At 48.5% G+C, this 21668-nt stretch overlaps 2 protein-coding genes across 6 annotated transcripts in view; one reads left to right on the top strand and one right to left on the bottom strand.

Moving 5' to 3' along the window:
- LOC110434927 (probable lactoylglutathione lyase, chloroplastic) lies at positions 974-3032 on the top strand. Its single transcript, XM_021459960.1, has 9 exons — positions 974-1140; positions 1233-1434; positions 1518-1642; positions 1744-1808; positions 1925-2137; positions 2231-2278; positions 2392-2499; positions 2582-2722; positions 2826-3032. The coding sequence occupies exons 1-9, from the start codon at positions 1044-1046 to the stop codon at positions 2865-2867; spliced, it is 1041 nt and encodes a 346-aa protein (XP_021315635.1). The 5' UTR covers positions 974-1043; the 3' UTR covers positions 2868-3032.
- The window catches only part of LOC8080405 (casein kinase 1-like protein 3), a 44732-nt gene continuing 26040 nt past the window's right edge, over positions 2977-21668 (bottom strand). For 2 of the 5 annotated variants that reach the window (XM_021459958.1, XM_021459955.1), the window contains 11 exons: positions 21487-21557; positions 21296-21357; positions 21057-21120; positions 10788-10872; positions 10584-10710; positions 10409-10491; positions 10181-10235; positions 9832-9956; positions 7418-7622; positions 4255-4354; positions 2977-3817 (listed from right to left, as the gene is read on the bottom strand). In XM_021459958.1, the coding sequence (XP_021315633.1) occupies positions 7467-7622; positions 9832-9956; positions 10181-10235; positions 10409-10491; positions 10584-10710; positions 10788-10872; positions 21057-21120; positions 21296-21357; positions 21487-21557 (828 nt within the window). In that variant the 3' untranslated portion in view covers positions 2977-3817; positions 4255-4354; positions 7418-7466. Of the gene's footprint in view, positions 3853-3962; positions 4092-4254; positions 4355-7417; positions 7623-9334; positions 9507-9831; positions 9957-10180; positions 10236-10408; positions 10492-10583; positions 10711-10787; positions 10873-21056; positions 21121-21295; positions 21358-21486; positions 21558-21668 lie in introns of those variants that run through there. The other 3 variants (XM_021459957.1, XM_021459956.1, XM_021459959.1) reach the window with 3 other exon arrangements.

Here is a 21668-nt window from a genome sequence, read left to right as displayed (position 1 = left end):
GTGTGTCCTTACATAAACTCTAATCAGAGACAACTTAAGAATAACCATACAAGTAAAATATATCATAGATACATAGCAATATCACCATCTCTATAATTATCTCTAGGGCATATTCCCAACAACTAATCACATAGCTTGTGATTACGAGGGCACTCGCAATGGGTGACTCATAAGCTACCTCTAAATATTTTTTTTATATTTTAATAGAAGAGAGAGAAAATCTTACTCTTGATTAAAAGTTAGGTTCATGCACACATTTTCAACAACATGTAAGAGTGTCACATTGGTTTAATCATACCATGAGCTATTGCTGAAAGCTAACACTACTGGATAGTTGGTCTAGAGCTAGTAACTAACTATTACTCTTGCTGGTGCCCTAAGCATCTTCAGTTTGAGTCGTCACATAGGCTAGGGCTCCGCTTGACTTAAGACATTTGAAATCGAACGTTTTGAGTCATTTGAAATTGAATTGGCTAACCTTGATGCCTTCCCTAGACATAGGCCTTGTTTAGATCCATTTTTTTTTGGATTTTGACACTGTAGCACTTTCGGTTTTATTTGACAAATATTATCTAATTATGAAGCAACTAGGCTTCAAAGATTCGTCTCGTGATTTACAGTTAAACTGTGCAATTAGTTATCTTTTTTATCTATATTTAATGTTCCATGCATGTGCCGTAAGATTTGATGTGATGGAGAATCTTGTAAAGTTTTGGGTTTTTGGGTGTATCTCAACAAGGCCATAGTGTGATTTTAAAGCGGTCGCACGCTGTCAAGCGTGTCAATGTGTCATCAAACATCCTGCGAAATCCAGCTTTACGGCTCTGCGCGGGTCCCATAGGCCATATCCCCACACATTGACAGGTGTCATCACCAGCTCAACCGCTCTTTTCATACCGGTCCAGTCTCCCAACGGCCTTTGGCACTTGGCAGCGTCCACAGCCGTCCACAGCAAATACATATCGCTGCACCCAAGCGAGCGGCCTGGAATCAAGGATAGCACGAGGAAGGCGCGCCAAGCAAACCGGGTCGACCAGCAGACAATGAGGACTCTACAGGTGGCCGCCGGACGCGGGGCTGTCGCCTGCGCCGCCACGCCCGTTCCCCGGAGATCGCTGCTCCTCTCCACCGCTGCCGCAGGTGACCACCGCTCGTCACGCGACTGTAGCAGTAGCCGCGCAGCTATATCCTGACCGGTTGCGTTTTCTTGGCTGTTTCCTAATCGCAAGCAGGTGCGGCGCTGCAGTCCGAGCAGGTGCCCTTGAGGCTGACCAGGAACGTGCCCGGCGCCGCTGCAAAGTTCCGGGCCTCGGCGGACGCCGCGCAGGCGGCCACCTTCGCCACCACGGACGAGGCCTTCTCGTGGGCAAAGAAGGATAACCGCCGGCTCCTCCACGTCGTCTACCGGGTCGGCGACATTGACAAGACAATCAAGTACATCTCGTTACCTTACGACAATACAAGTCACCAGCTCGCTCTGCAGTCCCAACTGAAACAGCTGATACAATGCAATGCAGGTTCTACACCGAGTGCCTGGGGATGAAGCTGCTCAGGAAGAGGGACATACCAGAGGAGAAGTACACCAACGCGTTCCTAGGATACGGCCCCGAGGAATCGCATTTCGTCGTCGAGCTCACATACAGTCAGTGCTGTTACACTCGGCATCAGCCACAGTTCCCCCTGTGACCTCTACAGTCTGCAGTTTTTCAGGTTCCTGATTTTGCAGAATTAATTAATTTGCAGATTATGGGGTGGACAAATATGACGTTGGCGCAGGTTTTGGCCACTTCGGTATCGGAGTTGAGGATGTAAGATAGCAAACCTAAGACTTCTCCATCGATCGGTCAGAATTGAGATGCTGCCTCAATTATTATATTGACATACTAGAACCGTGCTTGGAATCTGGATGATTTGAGTGAAACAGGTGGCCAAGACAGTAGAGCTCATAAGAGCAAAGGGAGGCAAGGTCACAAGGGAGCCTGGTCCTGTCAAGGGCGGCAAGACCGTCATCGCCTTCGTGGAGGACCCTGACGGCTACATCTTTGAGATCATCGAGAGGCCTGGAACGCCGGAGCCCTTGAGCCAGGTGATGCTCCGCGTCGGCGACCTTGACCGTGCCATAAGCTTCTATGAGAAGGTACGTAGGTGTAGTAGTAGTAGTAGGCTTATACGCTCCATATGCTTTGTTGTCCACAAAATCCTCACTAGTCTCTTCTCGCCTAAACCGCAGGCCTGCGGCATGGAATTGCTCCTGAAGCGAGATAACCCTGAATACAAGGTGATCAGGTTGCAGAAACCATCAATCTTTTAGATTTAGCTAGTTATTAATTGCCGAATATAACTAGTTATTAACTGCCGAACATAATTAATTCCCCGGAACTGCTTCTGCAGTACACGGTGGCAATGATGGGTTACGGCCCTGAAGACAGGAACGCGGTGCTGGAGCTGACGTACAACTATGGTGTCACCGAGTATGCCAAGGGGAATGCATATGCCCAGGTGTGCAATTTGGTTTTCTTAGCGATATGGTCTCAGCAGTCGAGAGGCTTAACTCTGGACACACGATGCCAAGTTCAAGTAGATTGCCATTGGCACCGATGATGTCTACAAGACCGCGGAGGTGGTGAAGCTGTCCGGAGGGCAGGTGGTGCGAGAGCCGGGGCCCTTGCCGGGGATCAACACAAAGATCACATCCATCCTGGACCCTGATGGCTGGAAATCGGTACTATCCCAATGCACCCATCTTTTGGTCAATATAGGAGAACGACTCTCTTTGCTCTTTTAGGGAAAAACTTCTTACAGTGTCCATATATATCATAATGCAGGTGTTCGTCGACAACATCGACTTTGCCAAGGAACTGGAGTAGCCACACGAATGAGCTCAGACGCCCTGCAACAGCATTCCATCTTGAAAACAAGAACCAGAGTTATAGAGACAGAGATGGCTCCAGCTGTGAAAAAACTCAAAAAGTCGGCTATAGTTAAACCAGGAATATTATAATCACCGACTAAAGGTGGACTTCATTCTGCTCTGTTACACGTCGCACAGTTCTAGGCACGACTTGGACACTCAGAAAAATGATACACCTAAATATGGACACTTTGATCAAGTAAATCATCTCATTTCACCTCAAAAATTAAACAGCCCTTTAAGAATTTATGTACAGTTCATTATTTTCATGACAGTTGGAGAGAGAATGCCAACCAAAAAAACACCAGCAGGAAAAACCAAGATGCGTTAGAACTTCCTCACAATGTTATAAGAAGTATATTCAATCCTCTCATTCAAATGAAACACAAGCGACAATGTCACCATGTCTATGGAAGGAACATGGCACGATATTTACCTCTGCCCAGCCAGATCGTTGTGGATTGAAGTTTTAACCTTTTTTTTATCTCGAGCCCAAGGGCCACAACATGTGTTTGTTGAAAGTTGAAGTCATATACATGGATGCTAATCAATCATAAACTTCGCGGACCTCTTCAGTCTTTGTATGGTGAGATTTGGTATCAAACACATTGCAAGCTGCAAGCCAATCCAAGTAGAATATGACAGTCTTTCAACAAAGAGGGTTCTTCTAGTTGATGTATGAATGAATCAGCCAACCATAAACTTCCAACTCTGGTTTTTGTATGGTGATTTGGTGTCAGACACATTAAAAACTGCAGCCAATCCTAGTCGAATATGACGTCACTTTCAGCAAAGAGGTGCTATCCTAGTTGATGCATGCATATATCAATGATCGTGTATGCTGATCAATCATAAACTTCCCAGATACCTCTTCGCAATCATTGATTGTGTTGAACACAGTGGAACCTGCAGCCAATCTAAGTCAGATAGTACCTCACTTTCTGCAAGTAAATTGACAGCATCAAATTGAAATATGGTCAGAAAAAATACAGCGAGAAATCCTATTCCAGTTACTTGCAATAGAATGCAACAAATAGCAAAAGTAACTTGCCTTATACAATTTAAAAAGTTGTAACTGTTGCTGTTGGTCTATATTAAAATGAATGAAAGCTATCATGGTGAAACCCCAAATTTTCATTATTGTATAGAATACAGCACCATTATATATTTGTAAAGGACCCTGCAATGTATCCACTCATGTAGAACACAAAAACAGATATCTGACATTACTAAGCAACTTTTCATATTATCCACAGATGGAAAAGAATAAAATCAACCAGAACAGCTAACTGATGCTGATTTCATAACCAGCATCAACCATATTTCTGGTTGGTAGTAATCACCTCAAGCAATACAGAAGTCCCCATAAAAACCCGACAGCTATTTCCAGCAATGGCATTGAATGTTTGTCCAGAATGCATCCATGAAACCACATCAGGCAACCTACAATAGCAAATATACAGGTCACAAAGAAATTCAGGAATAATACCCAATAAAGTGCCACAGAAACATTGGTTTGTCTGCTGGTGAACAAAATTATCTCTTAAAGTTTGCCCCCAAAAAAGTGGCATTACTAAATCAGGAAAATATTTAGTGGAAGCCACCTTCTTGAGGGAATAGTGAAAAAAACCATTAAAGCATACTACGAAGTTTACCCAAAAAAAAAATTCAAAACTTGACACATTCATAGATCCTTTTTTGTCACAAAAGTTGGGATGCAAAATGATTGTTTCAAAATCCAGAGGAAAATGACAAATTTCAGATACACTAGAAGCCAAAAAAAGAGATTTGTCCTCTAGTGCACACACACTAGAATTGTCATTTTCATATAATTTTTCAGAAACAATTGTTCATCTCAACTTTTGAGACAAGTTCCATCTATGGTGCCAAGTTTAAATTTTTTATTAAAAAAAACTTGTTAGTATGTTTTTATTAGGAGTTTTCATGATTCGACCAAGGTGTTTCCACTGTATATTTCCCCAGCTGTACTAAATCAGGTTTTACATAATTTCTGTTGGCACAAGAACTCTGCACCGAGGTGAGCGGCACCTGCTCTCCTCCCCTTTCCCTCTTCCCTGCTCCAAGGTAGAAGAAGAGCCTTGAGCTACTTCAGCACACACACACACAGCACACACTCAGTTTCAGACTTGAACTGAAACTGAAACTCTGAGTATGTGGCAAATTGACTGCCTCTTCCATTGCATTGAGCTAGCTTATATACACCAATACATGTACCTTCTAAGGTACAATTCTACCTACTGCATACTCCTAGGGTACAAGGCTGAAATCAGCCATCATCTACTCTAGTACCAGCCATACAGCTGGTGTACTTCTACAGGTACATAGGTATGGCCTATTGCCAACCAAGCTACAGGAACAAAGACTTGGACAGCCATGAGCTGAACTATCTACCTGTCTTTGACCTGATTAGGAAGAGAAGAGAATGGGGACAGCAGATTATATCTTACAATTTCTAGTCCATGGATGCTAAAATTATTATTATTTTTAAATCAAAAAAAGAAATGAACAATTACCTTCCTAAATCACATGCCATGAAAATAGCAGTTAAAATTAAGTCTTCCTAAATCCCATGCCATGAAAATAGACGTTGAAAATAAGTCTCCCTAAATCTCATGCCATGAAAACAACAATTAAAATAGTGGTTTAATAGTCGCCAAGTAAACCTCAGTGTAATACTATCAGCAAAAATTGATTACAGGCCAATTTTAGCTACGTCAAACATTAGGTAAGGATATGTAGGGTCAGGTCAACAAACCACCCCAAGTTGCACAAAGGAAATGAATTTCACTCAAAGCAAAAAAAATTGAATCATACCAAATTTAAGCTGGTTAACCTACCAAAATTTTGAAAACTAGACTTTAATGTGCTTCCAACCAAACATCTTACTTCCTAAAAGGATATTTCCCAATTCTGAATATTGTCGCCTCATAGTTAAACCATTATTGTGATTTAACTCATAATCTACGCATGGACGATTCTATGTGCATGGTAAAACTGCTAGGATCAACCATACTAGTAATTAAAGGCTTCCAGATTTCCACCGGATTGAGGTGGCTTGAACCTATTCAGATATTTTAAATAAGGCTTTTCTTCACTAATTAGAAACCTCATAATGACTCAGGAATTATTTTAAATATACCATACCACCTACAAAACATCACTTCACAAAAGGGGTTATTTAATGCTGTCCAGGTTTTGCCAAGCTGAAATCTTATTGTGACACTAGTTATATGCCCGAATTTCTTCCCATGAATTAACCAAAATTTTTGTAAGAAAAAACAAATCTTGTTACAACAAAAGGTGAATGTTAAAAAATTAAGCAACTAACAAATGGAGGCCAAATCTTGTCAGGACACCAAATTTTTGTTTAGGATTGAGCTTAGTTCCCAAATACAAAAACTTTTAATAATGAATGAATGGTAACATGACATGTTTAGAAAAATTCTAAACAACAAACATGATCATATCGTTTGAGCGCTAGAACATCTATATATCAAGTGATCGTTTTAGTTGTAGTCATGCTTAGAACTTGTTGCAATATAATTCCTTATGGTTCAAACCCAACTTTTATAGCCCGCATGCACTCACCAATCTTGACAGGAGTAGCGATACTCTTATATGAGGTTTTTGAGTCCTATAAAACGCTTCTTTAGACATGGCCACCAACCAGGTAGCTCAAATATGCTAAAGTGTGACCCAATCATGTTGTGATGTGTACCTAAGGTCTATGATTTTATGTTGACTCAACTCTAAACTAAAGTATGTTTGACCAAACTCTAAACTGAGGTACGTCTTCAAATCACCGAATCACGGTACAACTAAAACCTGACCAAAATCAACTAATCTCTCTACCCTTCACTCTTTTTTGTTGAGTATACTGGTGTATCCATCTATAATCCTCCAAGCATTAAATACTATCCGAATGCCACATGAAATACTCCTGATCTACACCAACCACCACTTTCCATTTTGAGCTAGAGTTCCCTTGGCTAGCGTTCAATAATCAACATCACTACAAAGTACTTTTGGTGGGAAGTCTTGCCACAAATTACCTTTTCCAGACTGTCATGATATTTTTCTTACACCACAGGTCAATCTGCATTCTCCCTCTAATTATTTTCATGTTCATTTGGTAGTTCAGTGGACATTTGACATCCTAACTATCTATTTTGCTTGCTATGCTCTGCATTTCACTTCTTTAATTGATTTTTTTTTGGAACATTTTATCTCTTGGTCCAGCTCGATTAAGGTTGCTTTGGATCATATTTTTCATCTGATCTCCCAGATACTTGCTCAGTGCGAAATCGATCACAGTAGCAATCATTACAATCTAGCCTGCAAGCATTAAAACACTACCAGCATGCACCTTAGATCCATAACCAACTACAAGGAGACAATATTCAAGTGAGCCGCATGTAAGCAGTGAAACACCAATACAACCTACACAGAAGATGCGAGACGTAGTAGCATCAAAGGTAATCTCACCAGTTATTTACTGAATGGACCCGCAAGCTTTTACGAACTATCCAAAAGGTTAAATGTGGTTAGAGGGCCCTGGACTATAACTTCCACGAGTGTGTGGATCGATAGACCCCTGCGTTTTCGAATGTGTCGCATTGTTCATTGGAGCATCAGCATGGCCAAGTGACGTGGATTGCAGCAATGCATTATTAGAGCTAGCAGCAACTCCCTGCAGTGAAAAATGGGGGACATTATTATACCACAAAGAAATGTAAAACAGAGTTTGAAGCCTAACGGATAACAAAATGTATAGACCTGTGATGAAGACCAAACTGACTCTAAAATTCAAATAGCACGTAAAGATAATACAAGCAGAAAAAAATAACAGCATATGCTAAAACTTTAGAAAGTTCAGCATCATCAACAATCAGAAAGGTGAACATTCCTAGTTGAAGCTGAATCTCTGTCACGCTCTCTGAAAAAGTGCCCAGTGCACACAACTTATGGAAACTCACACTCATGAAGCCCTTTTAGTATAGTTCGTTCTCAAGACAATTATGGAGGATGAACACGGTCACACCCATTTACATAGAACCTACATGCCTACATACTGCTTTTTTTTGCCTTGTGTTCTCAATATTTATAGTACAAAACTACAAGGCAAATTCACGAGTCAACTAGCATGAGTGCACTACACATTCACCTACAAATGTCACCGATGTGTGCACCACATATAGACATGTGAATGGACACTACCCACATTCACCTACAAATGTCACTGATGTGGGAACCACGGACCTGTGATTGGACAGACATCCAAATCCAATTAGAAGAATCCAATCAGCCTCCAATTAAAATTGTGCTCCTATCCAGTCCAATCCTAATAATTAGTGGAGATATCCAATCCAACTCCATCTAAATTCAAATCCATCCAATACTAGTTGCCTGTTTGCTGCAAACATCCGAACAGAGCTTCCACCACTAATCAGACTGAAGCTGAGGAGCAGGAATTTGTTGCTCTATGCTGGCTTCTCCCGCAGCCTACATTACACGGATACGTGGCAGAGGGAGCGTATCGCGTATTGGATACGCATCCGATATGGATACGCGTCGGACACGCGGTAGACACGTGTCGGTGGAGTATCCTGTTTTTTATAATTTTCCTGAAATTTGAGTATGTTTCTGGATACGTATCAGTGTATTCGATATGGCCCAGCCCAACAAAAACGATGTTCCTGTCCCCGACGCCCTAGCCCCGATGACCGCACCTCGCGCAGCCGCGTCGCCTCCAGCGAACGAGTGCACGAACGCCTCGTCCGGTCGTCCCTGCTCGCCGGCGACGAGCCTCCACCCCCGCTTGCAGGCCGCTGGCGATGAGCCTCCGGACCTGATCGCTGGAGACGAGCCTCCGCCCCCGCCCCCACGCACAGCCTCCTGTGTACACGCGCGCCGCCGCTGCGCAGGGGATGCACCACCGCTCACCGACTATCATCGCCATGTCATCAATCGACTTCTCTTCCTCCTGCAGACCGCCGCGCAGGGGAGCACGAACCAGTCCGCCACGGCGCCGGCCAGCTCCCATGATGCAGGGGATGCAAATTAGAGGATGATTTGAATCAGCAGCAAAGCAAAGCTGTCTACTCTACTTCTGCCTGTACATCCCCTTCCCCATTATCTACTCTACTTCTGCAGTTCTTAATTCTGTTTGCTCCCCACTTCCCCGGTTCTCCTTCATTAGTGTTGCCCATGCTTCATTGCTTGCATGCAATAGATGGCCTCTCCAGATTTGGTAGTGCTGCACAAGTGAGTGCTAGTGCTAAACCTACAAGTTTTAGACTTTCATAGCTTTTATTTGTATTACTATTAATTTATTAAAAAAATAGTAAAACGTATCTGCGTATCCTGTTTTCTAGAAAAATACCTTCCGATACCAATACACGTATCCGTATCCGTGCTGCATAGCCCGCAGTGACACGGACACCCGGACCACCCATGGCGACTGCTACGTGTCCTGGTCCCAGGACGAGTCCTCCACGCTCGCTGTCTCATGGCCACCTTGGCCTCCACGACCTCGCCTTCTGCGTCAGCAACAGCCTTGGCATGCCCCAAGACCCTGCCCAAGTGCCAAAATCCAATTGGATATTGGACTAAAGCCAATCCAATCCCAGGTCTAACCACGTACATGTAGATGTTGTAACTCAACCTACATGATTTATTCACTCAATCTTATTCACTATCTCTACAGCTAATTTAGGACTAATGCATGCTTAGACCACTTCCAATGCAACTGCTCTCCAGCGTGCACTACTACATGCTAACAGTGCAACACTTCTAAACTCATGTGTATATCGAGTTCATAGCCTCAGACTCCACACCAAACAATTATGGATAAGTACATCAAGATTATATCCAACACTCATTAATTAAACTTGGCTTACCAATCTCTCAGGATGCAGATTATTTGAACGGCTGTTTTCTGCACTACACTTGAATTGCATTCTGATTGCCGGGCGTTGTTCTGCTTCAAGCAGACCTGAAGCGTCAATTGGGCGTGCAACACCAACTGAAAAAGGTTGTTATAAACATGCCACTGTGAATAGACATCCTATAGAAGTTACAACTAAAAAAGTATATTGTCTTGGAAAAAAAATCTAACACCACAAAACAGAAGAATTATACAGAAAAACTTGAAATCCATAAAGCACAATGTATTGTAGAAGAGGAAAATGACTATAAACAGCACTATTTTTATACTACAATAGATAGAAAGCAATTTGAAAACCCTACCTTGGTGCTTGTCCACCTTCGTTGTAACTGGACGGCTGCTTACGCCTACATCATGCTGCCATGGTAGAGAACAATCAGCAAAACTGCTAAAACAATTGGAAAAGATAAACTTCATTTGTTGCATCAAATCTATATTAGAAGATATCACTTTCTGAAAACCTCCAACATATTTTAAAGGAAAATGAAATACTGAGGGAAGTTATAACTCCAAAAACAAGCAGAACTTACAGAGCATCCTTGTTGAGCCTTAGCCTTCTGGGATTGCTTACACTTCAACAAAGTCCAGTCATACACATAATCAAACTGATAGCCTAGAGAAGATCAAATAATAAACAAGTTAACAAGCTTTTCATTAATAATATGATATGACGGGACATTGGACACCAGAATTCCAAATGTTTACCTTCGCGGTCAAATAATGTTCGAAAGGTACGCCTCAAGAAATTATAATCGGGACGCTGATCAAATGTCAGAGAATGGCAGTAGTTGAAATAGGAAGCAAATTCCATAGGGTGGGATTTACATAGAGCCTATAATAATAAAACTTATGAGTACTCATCTTGTCAAAGATATCAAAGGATTTAACATTCATAAATGCTTAAACAACCTCAATAGGAGTTGAAAGCTTCTTCTCACTTATTTTGTCATACTTCTGTTTCTTTGTGGCTGCTTTCAAGCCCTGCCAAGGAAGACTGGACACAACATATAGTTTACTTATACTTACACCAAGTCCATAAAATGTTTCTTCATACACAGCAAATCACGATTAAAGATAGCTGGCATATAAAATGTTTCATACACAGGAAATCATGATCAAAGATAGCTAGCATATAAAATGTTTCGCAGTGTTTTCAGGTAAACACTAATGCAGTCTTGATGCTTGCTTGATTGTTTATGATATAATATATAGAGAGAGGTATATATATAGGTATATGTCCTGATATACATGGACGACCAGATGGACAACCAGGGTTGATTAATCGACCTGGTCGACGATTAATCACAATTAATCGTCTGGTCGGTCCCAGGTCGACCAAGTTCGACCTAAAAACAATGATGTTTCATGTTAGAATTAGGGTTTCATTACTTGGGCCAACCCTAACCAGGGTGGCAATATAGTTGCCATACATGGGCCTAGCCACATGGGCCTGCAATACTCTACTCTAACACCCCCCCGCAGTCTGAACTACCAGCGCAGCGGAGTTTGCAGACTGAACACGAAAAGAAGTACAACAAACGAGCCCCGCCACAGACGCAACTAGCCACTGGTGATGTTGAGGCTGGAGCGGAACTCGATGAAAGTCGAGGACAGGAGACCCTTGGTGAAGATGTCGACGAACTGGGAGGTGGTCGGGACGAGTAGGACCTGAACATCGCCGATGGCGACCCTATCCCAAACAAAGTGTAGATCGATCTCCACATGCTTGGTCCTCTGGTGCTGGACCGGGTTGGTGGAGAGGTACACCGCACAGACGTCGTCGCAGTAGACCAGCACGCTCTGGGAGAGAGGGCTATGGAGCGCGGCGAGGAGCTACCGGAGCGAGGAAGCCTCAGCCACGCCGTTAGCAACAGCGCGGTACTCCGCCTCGGAACTGGAGCGGGAGACGACCGACTGGCGCTTGGACGACCAAGACACCAGGTTGCCGCCTAGGAAGACGACATAGCCGGAGGTGGAGCGGCGAGTGTCTGGACACCCGGCCCAGTTGGCGTCAGTGTAGACAACGAGCTCGGTGGAGGACGACCGCTGGTGAAGGTAGAGGCTGAAGTCGATGGTGCCACGGAGGTAGCGAAGGATATCAAGAGTGTACTGCCGCTGGTGAAGGAGTAACCCGGCAGGATGAGGGTCAACAGTGACCCCAAGGAAGTGATGGAGTGCACCCAGATCCTTCATAGCAAACTCCTGCTGAAGAGAGGCGATGATCCAGCGAAGGAGGGACTCACCGGAGGCGGTGAGGACAATGTCATCAACATAGAGCAGCAGGTACGCAGTCTCAGCGCCATGGTGATACATGAACAGATAAGTGTCTGACTTTGCCTCCACAAACCCCAGGGTCAGGGTCAGTAGGAAAGCAGCAAACCGATGGTTCCACGCCCAAGGGGCCTACTTGAGGCCGTAGAGAGACTTGTTGAGCCGATACACCATGTCTGGACGAGAAGAGTCACCAAACCCCACCGACTGGCTGCAGTAGACTGTCTTAGTGAGAATGCCATGCAGGAAGACATTCTTGACGTCTAGCTGATGCACGTGCCACCCGCATGTGAGAGCCAGTGAGAGCACCGTGCGGACGGTAGCTGGCTTCACCACCGAGCTGAAAGTCTCGTCGTAGTCAACACCAAGGCGCTGAGTAAAGCCCCAGATAACCCAGCGAGCCTTGTAGCACTCAAGAGTGCCGTCAGCTCGGCTTGCAAGTCCAGATCCACTTGTCAGTGACAATGTTCGAGCCCGACGAACAAGGCACTAGATCCCAAGTCAAGTTGGCGAGGAGAGCCCCGTACTCCTCTTCCATCACTCGGCGCCAGTGAGGGTCCAGCAAGGCCTCACAGATGGAAGAGGGTACCGAGGAGACCTGCGAGTCCCCGGAAATCGCCGCAAAAGCCTGGGGCTGCAGGGTACTAGCCGCTTGTCACGTCACCATCGAGTGAACATGATGCGGGTGTCGGTGAAGAAGCGAAGGGTGGTACACCGGCGTCGCGACACGGGTAGCTGGGGGCCTTGGCGACAGTGTCGGTGTCGTTGGCGGAGAAGACGCCGCCAGTAGCGTAGGCGGGCCACCGGTGCCGACGGAGGCAGCGGCGCCAGTCGGGCACGTCGCTAGTAGACACGCATCGGCTAGGCGCGTGCCGGTGGGGCCGGAGTTGCCTGTCCGGGACCCGCGGCGTGGGCACGTCGCTGGTAAACGAGCACCGACTGGGCGAAGCGTGACGGTGGGGCCAGAGTCGGAGTCGTCGACCCGAGACCCGTGTTGTGCGCAGGGGCCAGCCCGGAAGGTGACCCCTCGAGGCCCAGGCCGGGTACAGGCCCCGTGGTGTCACGGGCAACCGGCGGGCTGGGGCAGGGCTCCGACGAGGGGCATAGCGTAGCAGTACCTGCAGGAAACAACGGCAAAGGTGGCTCGACCACCGGGTTAGTGGGAAACATAGAAGATAGGTCAAGGTCCGGGCTGGAGGCAGGAGTTGTGGTGGTGGAAAACAGAAAGACAAACTCATCGAACACCACATGGCGAGAGATGAGGATGCGACGAGAGGTAAGGTCGTAGCATTGGTACCCCTGATCCGGGGACTATCCGAGGAAGACACAGAGGGTCGAACAAGGAGCCAACTTGTGAGGAGCGGTGACGGTGGTGTACGGGTAACACGCACACCCAAAGACACGAAGGTGATCGTAGCGAGGAGGGGTGCCGAAAAGAGCGTGATGTGGCGTGGGAGCTGGGCAGGCAGCAGAAGGAAGGCGGTTAAGGAGGTAGGTGGAGGTGTGCAAGCCCTCGGCCTAGAAGCGAGCCGAAAGCGAGGTCTGAAGGAGGAGTGCGCACGGTGTCGTTGGTGGTGCGAATCATGCGCTCAACCTTGCCGTTCTGAGAGGAGGTATACAGGCAAGACATGCGCAACTGGACACCGTCAGAGAGGAAGAAGGCACGTGAGGTGGAGTTATCGAACTCCCGACCATTGTCACACTGGACGGCCTTGATGGTGAGGCCGAACTGTGTGGACACCCAAGCGAAGAAGTGGAGGATCAAGGGGAAAGCATCAGACTTCGCACGTAAAGGAAAAGTCCAGAAATAATGTGAATAATCATCAACCACCACAAGATAGTACTTGTATCCAGAATCCATAAGTCGCAATGTACAAGGTCAAAAATGCAGACCGCATGAGAACTATGAAAAGGAAGACGAACATGACGGCCCAGTTGGCACGCATGACACAAATGCTCATCGTGAGGCCGAGTACATCAAATACTAGAACTACGACTGAGCTGCATCAGGGCATCACGTTTAGGATGGCCAAGGCGCCAGTGCCAAGTAGTGGAGGAAGTAGTAGTGGCGAAGGCAGCTGACAAAACAGGTGAAGGCGAGGCAGATGCCGGAAAGCGAAGAGTGTAAAGGGACCCCGTGTTGTCACATCGGTGCAAAGGACGCCGAAAAGCCAAATCCCTCACAGTAAGACTAGAAGACTCAAATTCCATAGAACAGGAATTGTCAGCTGTAAAACGATGAATTGAATGAAGGTTGTGAACCATGGAAGGAGCAACAAGAACGTCGGGAAGACAAAAAGAGCCATGGGGGGCGACGGCACCGACTGTTAGTCGCTGGATCCTTGCTCTAGGTGTGAGCAGGATCCTTACTCTCATCGAGAGGATAGCACACAGAGTTGAGGCAATTTTCTGGGTTTATTTCTCACACAATGCTATGCCAACCTGAGGGGTTGGGAATACATATTTATAGGGCTGCTAACCAGCCAGCATATGCCAACATGCTAGTCTAAGATGCTATTGATAACTGCTGTCCTAAAAGCAGTCAAGGATTCTGTCTTATAGATGCTAACTGCTGTCCTATGCTGTGACACAAGGACCATGTGCTGCCTACTGCAGCCCACAACCACCAGCCAACAGAGACTTATCCATCACCGACAGATGTAACAGGAAGACACGACCCATTGGCGACCATAATGGACGAAGGAAGAGAGGAAGACGAAGTGGTGTGGTAAGTAGCGCAGAGTCGGCGACCCATTCCGGCCCAACAGGTTAGGCCAGGGCCATGGTGCTGAAGAAGTTGGCCAAGGTCGCCTGGTCCCAACCGGCAGGCCCGAGCCACGTGGACGTAGAGTACGCGCTGGGAGGTGCCGCCCACCGCCCACGGGGTCGCTGATGGGAACCCCGGGCGAGCACCAACGAGCATGGCCACTGGTGGGCGAGGCTCACCACCGGGAGCCTGGAACGGCCACATGGAGATGCGCCCCGACCATGGGTTGTGGAAGGATGACTAGGGTGCACCCAGTGGAGGTGTCGGCGTCGTGTTGCCCCCACAGCCTGCACCACGTCCCCCACCACGGCAACGGCGGCCGCCACGGCCCCCCCACCCCCGCTCGGCCCGAGGGAGGAAGACCAAGAAGAGACGACGACGACGGAGTGGACGGGCGTGGTGGGGGAGTAGCGACGAGAGCAGTCGAGGAAGTCAATGACCCTGGCACGGAGGCCGATGCGACCTGAACTCCCTGCTGGAGCTCCTCCATGACGAGGTCGTCACGGACCTACAGGAAGGTGGGACAGGGGCGCTGACGGGTGATCCACGTCCGGAGGTGAGCGTAGCCATCGCTGAGCCCACGGAGGACGTTGAGGACCAAGATACGGTCCTCCACGAGCCAGCCAAGGTCGCCGAGGGAGTCCACCATGCCCTTCATCTTGCGACAGAACTCGCTGACGGAGAGGTCGCCCTAGACGAACGTCCAGAAGCTCGCATTGAGACGCAAAGCCCGGGCCTCGGCGTTGCCTAGAAACTGGCCCTCAAGCGTCAGCGATCGAAGTGTTGCGGACGAGGTCATGGAGGTACAGGGAGATTGTCCCCAGGATCCAGGAGAGGACGATGCTGTCGAGGCGGAGCCACGAGGCGGTCTGGACCGCGCCCACGGCATCGAGGAGGACATGGTCATCGAGGGCGTAGCGGCGAAGGATGGCGACTCCGGCTCGAGGACAACCGAGACCAGGAGTCGGATGTTCTGAACACCCCCGGCCTGGTAGTGAAGCTAGGCCATGAGCGGGTCGATCGGGTCGTGCCAGAGGACCACCGCTGTGTGAGCCATGCGGTGGCCGGTCGAGCCGAAGGACGTGGCCCCGACGTCGGCCGAGGCAGGGAGACCGAGGAGCTGCTCCGCGTCGGCGATCTGGCGGGCCAAGGCATTAGCCGTATCACGCTCGCGCTCCCAGGCGATGGCGGCCTCACGCATGCAGGCCATGCCCTCTTTAGCAGCGACCCGGGCTGCGACAAGGGCGGCAGCGAGGGCTGAGGTGGGAACCATGGCATGAGGCGGAGGTGGGGCGGCGACAACCAGCATCCCCAACCCGGCTGCAATGGCGGAAGCAGCCCCTGCAGCCATGGCTGCGGGCCCTATAGCCGCGGCAAGGGCGTCCACACCGGCCACGCTTCCTGGGGCATCAGCAGCATCCGCCCTGGCGTGCTCTACCGCAGGCAAGGCAGCATCCGCTCCGGCTCCCACTGCCATGAGGGGAGAGACGGGCGGAGCAGTCCCGTGCGGTGCGGCGGCGCTGGGCGGGCGGGTCGAGTCGGCAGCTACGCTGAAGGTGCTGGGCGGGCGTCCCTACGCGGCTGCAGTACCAGGCAGACGGGCTCCCTGCACAGGCGGGAGGTTAGGGTCGGTTGCAGTGCTGGGCGAACGCGCCCCCTGCACAGGCGGGCGGTTGGGGTCGCCCGCGGTCAGAGCGCCGGCGGGTATGGGCGAGTGCGCCCCCTGCATGGCGGAGGCGGCGCCCTGGACGGCGGCTGCGGGGGTAGCGGCGCCAGAGCAGGCCAGCTGCGCCCAGGAGGAGTGGGGAAGGGGAGGAAAGCAGGAGAAGTATGTGGGAGGAGGTGGAGGAAGGTCATCCATGGCCGGCGGCGGCAGGCACCAGCTAGCCTCTAGCGGCGGTTGGAGGAGAGAGCTAAACCTAGTCTGGTACCATGTTAGAATTAGGGTTTCATTACTTGAGCCAACCCTAACCAGTGAGGCAATATAGTTGCCATACATGGGCCTCATGGGTCTGCAACACTCATAACATTTCATACACAAGAAATCACGATCAAACATAGCTGGCATATTTAGACAACTGTACTAATTGTTTGGCTTCAGGCATATAACGACATAATATACTAGGAAAAATGGTGTTTTTGCCCCCATCCAAAAAGCCTCCAATAGCGGTGGCCCACCAGAAGCACAGCCACAGCAGATCCTTGGTATCGCCTCCTCATTCGTTAGCCTTGCTTTTTGCCCCCATCCAAAAAGCCTCCAATAGCGGTGGCGCACCAGAAGCACAGCCACAGCAGATCCTTGGTATCGCCTCCTCGTTCGTTAGCCTTGCTCAGACAGATCCCAAGCAGCAGTCTGCAGGCTGGCCTCCCAGCTGATCTGCCGTCACCTAGACTTGAAGTCAGCGTCGTAGGCATCCTCAGCACGATTGTGTCTCCCCTTCGCATGTAGGATTTCGATTGTCTGATGCCATACCCAGTCAGTTGCGCTCCCCTTGTAGCCGACCCTAGATGTGGGTTTGCTAAAGGTCTAATATTTCACCTAGGAAATAATCATGGGCCAGGCCATGAGCGCAGATCGCAAGATGAGGATGATGTGCCAAGGGTCACCAGCACCCCCGTGGTCACAGCCTCACAAGCGATGGGCCACTCAACGCAATATCGAGAAGGAAACCTGGCTCGGCCGACAACCGATTCCAAGAACCGAGGCGAGAGAAAGGGGGAGCCACCACCACTTGGAACGATAGACAGGCACGTAACAGCACGGTGATGGCACCCGCAACCCCAAAACCCCACCGCAGGCGGGGCATGTCCTGGTTTGGATGTCCGTAATTTGGAGGGGGATTAAACGATTTAAAAAAAAAATAGAACGCATGCCCTTATCCAAGCTATCGAACCAAGCCCATCCCCACCGTCTAGATAGCCTGAACCTAGTGTAGTCAGTGGCGCAAATGGCAGGGTGGCGCAGGCACGCGCAGCACGCAAGTGGGCTGGCGCGGGGTGGCCGCAGCCAGCAGGTGGCGGTCATGCTGGGCGAGTGCAGCATGCCCACGCAGGGCGGGTGCAGCGGTCACACAGGGCGAGCGAGGAGGGTGTTGCGGCCACGCACGGTTGGCACGGCAGGCTGATTTCGTTTCTCTTTCGCCTGTATGTCTTCTCCCAATCTGTTCCGACGACCTTTTTTTTCCTTTGTTTGTCTGTCCACAGACCTGCGTCCTTAAAGTGAATATCCACTGTGACGGCTGCCTCAAGTGAAGGTCCTTCAGAGGATTGATGATAAGTTGCAGGATCAAGAAATAATCTTTTTTAAAAACTGTAGAGAATCACCACACACCCAATGTGCCGAGGCTCCTGCTGGACGGTGCGGAGGCTGCCTGTCTGAACGGGTCACAGGGCGGGCCGCCACTGGTGCTACAGGAGGCACTGGTGTTGTCAAAGGTGCAAGAGATGGCGCCAGTCCTGCAGGAGCTGCACAGTAGGCGCCGGCGCTACTAGGGGCACTGCAGGGGCCACAGAAGCAGCTGCAGGAGCCACGGTGCCGGTCGGTCTTGGAGGACGGGCACGGCGAGAGTAGACGGCACCGAAGCACTGGCCACCCGGCTGAGGTCCGCCCGCAGGGGGAGCAGATGGAGGGTGCCCGCCCACAGGGATAGCCAGGGGACCCAGCTAGAGGATGGTCGGGTCCAGGAGCTCCGGGGATGTGTCCACGCTGGTGGTGTCAGCGAGCAGCGTGGCAGCACCCGCACAGGAAATCAAGTGAAGACGGCATGGAAGCCACCGATGATGCTGCCGAAAATGGGAACAGACTCATAAAAAATAACATGGCGGAAAATGATGATGCGGCGAGTGGACATGTCAAGGCAGTGGTATCCCTTGTGAGAGGATGGATATCCTAGGAAGACGCAGGGTGCGGAGCGAGGAGCAAGTTTGTTGAGGGAGGTGGCTGTGAGGTTAGGGTAGCAGAGGCACCCAAAAACCCGGAGTGAGGAGTAATCTAGTAGGGTGTTGTGAAGGAGCTGATGGGATATTTGGTTTTGGATGGAAGAGGGGTGCCTATTGAGAAGAAAGGTGGCTGTGCGCAGGGCTTCAGCCCAGTAGGGAGGTGGCACGAACGCATGGAGGAGCATGGTACGGATGGTGTTATTTGTGGTACGGAGCATGCGTTCAACCTTGCCATTTTGTGGGAGGTATAGGGGCACGCGAGGCAGAGTGTAATGCCATGGTTGGCGAGGAAGGAGGTGGTGGCATGGTTAACGAACTCGGTCCCATTATCAGCTTGGAAAGATTAGGGTATGGTGCCAAACTGTGTTTGAGCATAGGCTACCAGCGGACGCCACTACTGCTGTTGTGCCCCGCCTGTCCAGGGAGCGTAGCAGTACCAGGGGCTTGCTGGCGAAGCAGGGGCCCGCTGGCCGCCCCCACCCTTCTTCCAGCGACCGCCACCACCCTGGCCGCCGCCACCGTAGCCGCTGTTGTGGCCGTCGTGTTGGTGATGTTGCAGGACATTGAGGACATTGAGGCCGCGCAGGATATTGAGGACGAGCTCCGAGTCGATGATGTTGCAGCCAACATCACGGAGGGCGTCAGTGGTGACCTTCATCCACTGGCAGTAGTCGTTGACGGAGGAATCGCCCTGCGTCATGGAGTGGAACTCGTGACTCAGGAAGATGGCGTGTGGGGCCTTGTTGGCCTCGAAGAGGCACTTGATGGTGATCCAGAGCTCACGCGCGGTCTGATCTGGTGGCGCAGCAAGGTCGAGAACGTCGGAGCCGATAGAACCGAGGAGCCAACTGCGAACACAAGAATCAGCAATAGCCCAAGCAGGGTTAGTGGGTCGGGCCTCCACCGTGCCGTCGATGTGCAGGAGGAGACCAAATTTCACGTAAAGGGAGGTGAAGAATGGCGACCACTGATTGAAGTTGGGGTGCTTCAGTTCCAAGGTTAGCGAGATGTGGTTTTTGATATAGATCGTCGCATAGGGGGCGACGAGGAGAGCTGAGGCAGAGGAGGTGGCAGGGGCTGCCGTGGAGGCAGAAGAGGTCGACATTGTCAGCCTAGGAGGGAGGACGGCTGGTGGGTGAGGGAGGGAAGGGGAGAAACCTAAATCTCTGATACCATGTAGAGAATCACCACCCCCCCAACGTGGGTGGCGAGCCTTTCATATATAGTGCCAATTAGGCACACATGGAAGGTACATACATAACAGGCTATCACCTGTACAAGGTAACTAGGCTATACATAGCAACTAGCTAAACTAGGGGATCTAATTGATCTTGATATATACATATCCTAATAAAAACGCTAATTGCTTGCTTTTTTGTTGTTTTCCATTGTTGTGTGTTCGTCTTGCTATTAAGTTGCATGCACCAACCAATTCAACCCAAAAGCTTAAGCTGATCGGAAGAGGTGGGCAGTTCACTTATACTCCAACATGCTTCTGCCAGCCTGCCAGGGCTCTGGGTCTGTTCTGTTTGGTTCAGCTGCACTAATTTGTTCTTCTCCGTAACAGAAACGATGGATACTTCTGTTCATTCCAAAAATAACTTTTTCTCTTTTTTCTTCTATTCTAAGAGAAATGTGCTGGAATGGTTTGACATGCAAGGGTGTACCAGAGCATGGTGGATGTGGAGCAGGGCACAGTTGATGCGGTGTATTTTCAATATTAAATCTGATTTGACATAATTGCAAATTGTGCCAAATACATTTGACCAAATCTAATCATTTTTGTCAAAATACAATATAAATGTCTTGTCCCAAATTAGGAGAAAAATCACAAACAGCCCTACAAAACCAGGGGCAAAATCACATGGGCATATTTGTCCTGTACAAAAGTTAACTCCATTAAGGGAGGATGACGGAATAGGGGCGAAGTGGTGCTTCATTTTGAAAACGCAGGGGCAAATTCACAAAGTTAAAAAAAACAGGGGCAAAACCACAATTTCAATAGAAAACGGTATGAATGCAAAGAGCCAATGGGGAAAACGGTGTAATATATTTTATTTCCAATGGACATTTACTGTCTCAAAACATTACAGAAGGCCAGAAAAACATGGTTTTTAGTAATGACCGCTACACATGCAGCATTATTCTAGGACAATGGTGAAAAAAAAAGCACAATAGAGATCTTTAACACAAAATCATACCTTCCCCTGAGGAAATACAGGAGAACGTATCCAATCGATTCCAAATCATCTCTGCGGCTTTGCTCTAGTAACCAAAGTAAGTTAGTGATAGTGGACCAAAGGAAAACACAATGCCTATAATTGTTCAATAATCTATAGAACCAGTGCTATTTTAGTGTTACAATATACATGTGCACAATACAAACATTCAGGGTAACTACACAAGAGATAAATGCAAAATAGAACGGCCATATACTCACCAATCCCAAGATGAGTATTGCGGCTAGCATAGCGAGCTGTGCCAGTCAAGTTTTTATTTTCTCTGTAAAAACAAGTATGTAACCACAATGAACATTGTATTACCACAGTTGGAAAAAGAAGAATAAAATGAAAAGTCAAACAAAAACATGATAGTTTGGGAAGAAATGTGTTTCAAAAATCACTGCCTCACCTATAAGGTATATGACGGTTGGTGGTTGAATCACGATATCTCTTTGCGAGCCCGAAGTCGATTACATAAACCTGACAGTTAGAACACAAAATAATCAAAATAAAAAATTGTGGCGCAATCTTTCTTCAACGATACGCAACTCTCCTGATTGTTCGATAAAATTCATAGTGCAATCTAAGAAT

This window comes from Sorghum bicolor, chromosome 4, assembly GCF_000003195.3.
Source record: "Sorghum bicolor cultivar BTx623 chromosome 4, Sorghum_bicolor_NCBIv3, whole genome shotgun sequence".
Taxonomy (NCBI): domain Eukaryota; kingdom Viridiplantae; phylum Streptophyta; class Magnoliopsida; order Poales; family Poaceae; genus Sorghum; species Sorghum bicolor.
This window is presented reverse-complemented; position numbering and strand designations above follow the sequence as displayed.